This window comes from Somniosus microcephalus, chromosome 12, assembly GCF_052327205.1.
Source record: "Somniosus microcephalus isolate GS21.2 chromosome 12, FLI_Smic_1.0, whole genome shotgun sequence".
Taxonomy (NCBI): domain Eukaryota; kingdom Metazoa; phylum Chordata; class Chondrichthyes; order Squaliformes; family Somniosidae; genus Somniosus; species Somniosus microcephalus.
In genome coordinates this window covers 98,728,825-98,736,529 of record NC_140998.1, presented here as the reverse complement: position 1 = coordinate 98,736,529, position 7,705 = coordinate 98,728,825, and the positions used below count along the sequence as shown (strand labels likewise).

General features: G+C 40.3%; 1 protein-coding gene across 7 annotated transcripts in view; it reads right to left on the bottom strand.

Annotated features, from left to right (window-relative positions):
- Window positions 1–2,285: 2,285 nt before the first annotated feature.
- mia2 (MIA SH3 domain ER export factor 2) overlaps window positions 2,286–7,705 on the bottom strand; it is a 71,785-nt gene continuing 66,365 nt past the window's right edge. For 6 of the 7 annotated variants that reach the window (XM_086003321.1, XM_086003323.1, XM_086003322.1 and 3 more), the window contains one exon: window positions 2,286–3,010. In XM_086003321.1, coding sequence (XP_085859447.1) covers window positions 2,841–3,010 — 170 coding nt within the window. In that variant the 3' untranslated portion in view covers window positions 2,286–2,840. The other variant, XM_086003319.1, reaches the window with a different exon arrangement.

Here is a 7,705-nt window from a genome sequence, read left to right as displayed (position 1 = left end):
CGTAATGTTTAGTGCTAAAGTTTTGGGAATTTACAATGAAGTTTTAAGCTATATTGTGTACATGTTGCAAAAAGAAAATTGCATGTACTTACAGTAAAATACATTAATTGGTTCAAAAGCCTAAACTAGTCTTTTACATACACTTATGAATACTGTATTAGTATTTGCAGTAAAGTGTAGTTACAAACTATAACATTTGATTTCTGTTTCTTATACCATGGTTCTCGATGTTGGCTATTTGTATAACATGCTTCCTGAACTGCTTACATTTCAAATGTGAAATCACAATGATCCTACCTGAGGTTCATTACCACAACAATCCCACAACACATTCCATACAGCATCTGATGTAGACTACTTCTAACTGCTACCCTGCTGCTGGAAAAGATTGAAATCATACGATTGAGTCCCAGGATTTACCTTTGTTCAAATAGCTTGCCACAGTTTTGAATTTTTACTAATTTGCTTTTTTCATTAGATAGTGCACCTTTATGTAGTAGGATGTTCTGGCTGTAGGCAAAAAAACGCCAGATAGCAGTGGCAGCCATTGAGGAATCTACCTTGGAAATTACATGGATGCAAAATGTAATTTTGAACTGCGTGCATGGTGGGGTTGAAATTGAAATATTATCATGGATTGATGTGGGTTTAGGATTGGTGGTGGGGTTGCTAGTTCCCTTGGTACATGCATGGCATATGCCTTGAACACTACAGCTATGATGTTGTTGGGCCTCTATAACCTTTGCTGTATCCAGTGCACTCAGCTGCTTAATGTCACTTGGATTGCATTGCATTGGCTGCACACTGGCATCTGTGGGATCTTAGTAGGCCATATAAGATCATTCAGTCATCACTTTTGATCCACTATGCTTACAAACAGTTGAGTCTTGTGTTGTGCAGTTGTGCTGGGCTGTACCATGGTTTAAGATTGGGAAGTTCATGGAGCCTCTTCCTGGTAGTCACCATTTGCAAATGGATGTGGTTGGGTGACAGAACTTTGTGATTTATTCATTGTGGGCTTGCTTGGCTCTTGTCTAACCATGTTTCAGCTTCAGGTACCCCATTCTAAGATGTGCCTGCTACATCCTTCTACATTCCATATTGAACCAGAGTTAGACTCCCAGGGTTAATGGTGCTGGAGCAGAGATATTCTGGGTCAACAGATAGTGGTAGAGAATTCTTCTGATAGCTCAGATGTCCAGTTTTAGGTTGTTACTGCTTAGTAATTTTGTGATCACTGAAATTCATCCACCCATTGTGTGTCCATGCTTCCTCCAAATGGTATTCAACATGATTCATCACTTGAGGCCTTGTTTGACCTGAAGCCAATGTTGAGGACTCTAGGGTTGTTCCCAATTGTTGGGATAGTTCATTGAGTACAACTGTGTGAGACAGCTTGTCAGGACTAAGGTTGCATGAGTCTTGTCTTGATGCATTGCCTAGCTCTTTCTCCTCTACCCCCCACAAATTGGGTTTTTACATTTCATGATTTTTGCTAGCCCAGAAATTACCAGTTTTTAATTTCAATTTACCACTCTGGGTTTTATATTAGTGACCTTTGAGTTGCTAGGCCAGTACTATAACCACTATGCCACTGTATATACCTAAAGTAATTAGATCAAAATACAAGCAATTAATGTAAATCATTGGCATACTTTCACATTTCTATCCTTGCTCTATTTTACTGTCTTTTATGCACCTGTTTCTTTGAGCTGACTCCTATATTGCTAGCCTCTCTTCATTTCTCTGATATATACATGAGTTGTGGCCTGAATGGAAATAGCACACAATGAAATCACAGCATTTGTTGGGTTTTCTCAGTATGGCATTTATCATACTTGTGTGGGCAAGTATATATCAAATACTTGCTTCTATTCCTAAGAGATCATTGTGACATCATAAAGCAGCTCCAGCTTTTTTCTATGGCCAGAAATATTTATCCAATATCCTTTTTTCCAGTTTACAATCTATTACAATAAATAGTTAAAAATATATCATGCCTGGCTATGATGGAAATGAATTGTGGCTAGTATCACTTGTGAAGATAATTGTACTTTCTAGCACTTCTAGACAACAGAGTTGGCTTTATGTACTTCCAACTGTGCAGTCACTGATGAGTGAAATTAATATCAAAACTATGAATGTGTTGAATTAAATATGGCAAACCATTTCAAACAGATAAGGTGATCAACAGAAAGTGATGAGTTGTAAAATCCCATAACTGATCATCTTCATTCCTATGTACAGAAATCTGTATGAAAAGAATTACACATCTAACGTTCATCTTGTTTAAATCAAACACTTGTTTTATTTTCAGTATTTTACAATAAACATTTTTACATTCTAAATGTTCTTCAAACATTCCTTTTATATTAAGACTATAAATCTGCATTTACATCAGTGGAACCAAGCACAGCACCACTTCCGCCACACACACATGGCATTTCTTCATAGTTATAAAGAACTCTAGCAGTTCAAATACTGTTTTGCTTTAAAAAAATGTCATTAAGCATTTACAAATTCCATACATACAATGCTCTTAATTAAAATAGTGCATGGCAAAATCCTGCTATAAAATGGCAAGCTAACCCTCAGTATTGCACAGTAAATGTTTTAATAAATTCCACGTAAGACTCCTGAGGTGTACATTTCTAATCAAACAGCACATTATCAGAAAACTTACGTGCCTTTATTCCAACCTGGAAAGTTATCACTAATAAATAGTGCTAACCAATTATTTATAGAAAACATTAAAAATTATGCATTACATTCTAACTTGCACTTCATCCTAATGCACTTTTCGACTGAACACATGGCCATAGATTTTTTTCATCACCCATTCATTTTTCTTGCAGAGGTGGTGGGTGTTCCATTGTGGGGAACTTGGGTGGAGGAAGTCGAGAAGGGAGAAGGCCACTTGCAATGTCTGAAGGTGGTCTATGTGGAAGAAAAATAGGCCGAGGCGGTGGGAAATTGCTCAGATATGCTTCTGGTTGCATCGGATCTCTCACTAAAACAAAGTACAGAACAAGTTATTTTCCTTGGAATTATTGACATTTTTTGACCATACAACTGGCAGCAGCACTTGTGCAATAGTTTTAAAAAGCAATAAATACCCATACAAGTGAAATTTGAACTCTTACAAATATTACTTAATTTCTATTCTCTATAAGCTTAGATGAGCTGAATGGTCTTCTCATCTATCTTGTTGCCTCTTTATGAGCAGCAACCTCAACTGCCCCATCCTATTGTCTTACTAATCTTTCCAACCTCCTCCCCGTCCAACACTCCCCTCCCAGTGCTGATTCTGCCAGTTGGATCAGTTATCACCGCATCTCCCTCCAGAACATCCGTTCACTTGTGAACAAGGCCCTTGCCATCCATGAGCTTCTTGTGGATGATTGCATCGACATAATGGCCTTGATGGCAACCTGGCTGAGGGGTGATGACAACTTCCCCCCCTAAATGAAGCCGCCTCCCCAGCTGGCTATCCCTTCCACCACTTGCCCTGCCCAGACCCAGCAGTGTGGCTCTCATCACCAAATCACCTTGGTCTGTTCCCCCTACTCCTCTGGCACCTCTCCTTTGAGCATCTCACCTTGTTCCACCGCTCTCGCCTCATTTAAAATCCTCCTACTCTACCGTCCACCGAAGTACCATAAAAATTCTCTCACGCAGATATCTTAACTGCTTTCCTTCCTTAGCCTTTCCACCGAGCGACTTTTCATCCTCAGTGATTTCAATCTCAATTGATCATGCTCTCTCCTGAGTTCACTGTGCTATCCTCCTTTAATCACTCCCTCTATGTAATCTCTCCCTTCATATAAACTTCCCAACCTATATTCACAGCCACTACCTTGACCTTGCCAACTCACGAGACCTCGCTACTCCCATCATGTCAATCACAGATTAGGCCAACTCTGTATTGCTCTCCATCCACATCCACATCCCCCTCCCAACCCTACTTCCTTCTGTGTGTCTGCCCCTGGAAAAAACTCCCCATTCACTTACCACTGCACATTCAAAATCCCAATTGCCTAGCCTTTGGCCATCCATGACATTTCTGCAGCTACCGATCTGCTCAACCCCACACTCACCTCCACCTTTGATGCCCCATTAAAACCATTACTTGCTCATCCTGGCTGTTCCCCCGGTACAGCCCTCATCTTTACTCCCTTAAGTCCAAGGGATGCAGACTTGAGTGGATAAGGGGGACAACTGGTTTAGCCATTCACCCCCAGATCTGGCTGGACCACATAAGGCATTATTGGGTCCTGCTCTCATCTGCCAAAACTGCTCCCTATTCCAGGATCATTGTGGAATGCAAAGATAACCCCTGGCTTCTCTACTGCATACCGTCTTCTTGAACCCCTCTCCCTTGTCTCCTCCACCCTTACCAACAACAAGTGCGAGGAGCTCATGGACTTCTTTGTCACTAAGATTGAGACCATCCGACCTGCTGCCTCTGACACTTCCCTATCCTTGTTTTCAAATCTCTCCATGGCCTCGCCCCTCCCTATCTCTGTAATCTCCCCCAGCCCCACAACCCTCTGAGATATCTGCGCTCCTCCAATTCTGGCCTCTTGAGCATCCCTGATTTTAATCGCTCCACCATTGGTGGCCGTGCCTTCAGCTGCCATTGCCTTAAGGTCTGGAATTCCCTCCCTAAACCTCTCCGCCTCTCTTTCCTCCTTTAAGACACTCCTTAAAACCTACCTTTTTGGCCAAGCTTTTGCTCCAATATCTCATGTGGCTCGGTGTCAAATTTTGTTTTAGAATGCTCTTGTGAAGCGCCTTGGGATGTTTTACTATGTTAAAGGTGCTACAAGTTGTTTTGTTGTGATGTGCTCGTTTCAGGCATATCATTTTCTTAGTCTAAAAAGGCATTGTGTGCTTTCTAATGAGATTGGAGAACCAGTCATTTAATTCAACCGGCGTACACATTCAATGTACAAAAAACGAGACCATTACAAGCAATAATTACAGACTTTTCTGATGAAAGCAATACTGAAAGTAGATTCCACCACGTTTTTCATATTCTCCGTTCCCTTCCTACAATATTATTTGCATCATATCTACCGATTCCATTAGATGTCCCACATTTATGATCAACATCAGATGATATAACATCTGAAAGTGGAAGAAATTTAATCCATGATCAGTACCAGCATGCTTTTGTTTCTGATGGAAAGAATTAATTAAAAAACAAAAATAGATGCTTCTTGATCAGTTTTGATCAGATGTTTTCTAGATCCCAGTAATAGAAATACAGCAGATATTGAAACAATGCTCACAGCCCTCAATCCATATGCAGATACTTCTGAAGGACTAATGCTTCACCTGATTACCATTCACCAACCTTTCACTATTCACGCTCAAAACCTTTCTGGATTTTGTAATCACTATTTGATGCCCCCTTAACAACTTACATTTATATAGCGTCTTTAACGTAGGAAAATGTCCCAAGGCGCTTCACAGGAGTGTAAAAAGACAAAATTTGACACCGAGCCAAAGAATGAGTTATTAGGACAGGTGACTAAAATCTTGGTAAAATATGCAAGTTTTAAGGAGTGTCCTAAAAGAGAGGTGCAGAGACAGAGGTTTGGGTAGTGAATTCCAGAGCTTAAGGCCTAGACGGCTGATGGCACAGCCACCAATGGTGGGGAGAAGGGAGTGGGGGATGCGCTAGAGTCCCGAGTTGGAGAAACGCAGAATTCTTGGGAGGGTTATAGGGTTGAAGGAGGTTACAGTGATAGGGAGGGTAAAGGCCAAGAAGAGATTTGAATACAAGGATAAGAATTTTAAAACCGAGGTGTTGGTGGATCGGGAGCCAATGTAGGGTCAACGAGCACAGGGTGAGCGGGACTTGGTACGCGTTAGTGAAAAAAGCCCAATTTTTGAACATTTCCTCAAAACAGTAACTTCTCATTGCTGGTATAATTCTAGCAAATCTTTGCTGAACCCTTTCCAGGGCTCCAATATATTTCCTATAATGGGGTGTCCAGAACTGAATGTAATATTCCAATTCTGTGGTCCACAATGTTTTGTATTAATTCAGCATAACTTCCTTGTTTTTATATTGATGTAAAATCTAAATAAAAACTATTGTAATAAATTGTGAAATGCACACGGAACAATTCAGTTACAGTATAGGCATATTCCCACCAAAGCCCCCAGTAATTTTTTCTTCATTTGCAGTTTCCAGGTGGAACTATGATAAGCAAGTCACAAATGGGAACATTCTGGCATGACCCTCCCTGCTTGGGCTGAATAAAATGCTTTTCCTCAAAAGTATAAATTCTTTTAGTTGTTGCTAGCTTCACACACTCCTCGGTAGCTTTGCTATCGTCAAACATTCATCATACTTGTGTATTTTAGAAGTTCACTATTTTTTCATGGGAAATATTATGTGAATATCTGCATTTGGATTTAGATACTGCTGTAAGGGTTAATGTGTGTTGGGAGGAGCGAAAGTGAGAGTGATCGAGTTGACATAGAGGTTTAGACACTGGCCTTATGGTAACTGGGTTCACCTCCAGCCCAGAAGAATAGGATGAAAGTCTCCATTGTTGGTTGTACAAGTCCAACATGAAATTCATTTGACACATTCAGTCCAGTTGTTGGTGGCCATGGGCTCACAACATAAAATTGCCCCAAATTTGGTAATCTCACTTAGAAAGATCAAAGGAATGTGGAAAACTAAGATGAAGTTAAGATACATTATTGTGGCAGAGAAGAAGGAGCTAATTCCAACTGTGCTATCCCTGGCCTGTAAGTGCTCGATGTTGACATTCTGTGCCCAAAATGGAAAGTGTTTCACCCCTAGCATTTATAGGTGTTGAATCAGACCTAGTGATTAACTTCAAGTTTCCCTCTTCCCAAAGCAAAACCTCACTTTTCCTACAGGATGCTCACATTCCTACACTAAATCCATTAATGAATTAGACCTGCTCTCTGGGTTCCTTAAGAATGTGTTCTGGAAAAAAAAATGAACACAAAAAAGGCATTCAAAAAAACATTGTTCCGAACATTAATAAACGTTTTCAGTACAGGATGGATGCCATCCATATTCATCAAGACAAAAAAAAATACTTGTTCAAAAATCCTCAACATTTTGAGGAAGAACTACTTGGACTTTGGGAAGATGTAGGATATTAAACCACTGGGAGATAGGCCCAATGCGGTTCAAGGCAAGAAAGAGTCAAACTATTATGTGCCACAACAGATAACCCCCAATTAGATTTTTTGGGCAAAGTCGATTTCAGCATCAAAAGCCTTAACTGAGTGTAGCTTTAGACCAAAATTGTCTAGTGATGTGCCTAAGGATGAACACTATAGTAGTCCAAATTATCAGCAAGCAAGGATGAATTCTCTCTACTCTATAATAACAGTCTAGATCAGGTTCTAATGTCAGAATTGTCAATCGACACTTGGCCAGGATAGATAAAGTGAAATCAATTATGGTTCTTCTTTTCCTTACACAACAAATTTAACCTGATCACAACTTAAATTAACAGCAGGGTCCCATGGCTTTGGTTCTAGTAAATGGAATTACAATACTCTAAGCTTTCATCAACTTGCCCCTTTCATGAAAAAGTAAGCTCCTGTATGCAATTCTCCATTTTTGCTGGATTGCCTTTAGCCTGTCCCCAGGATCCTTGCAGACCTGCCAATCCACGGTCAGACCTTATTGCCAGCTTTAAGC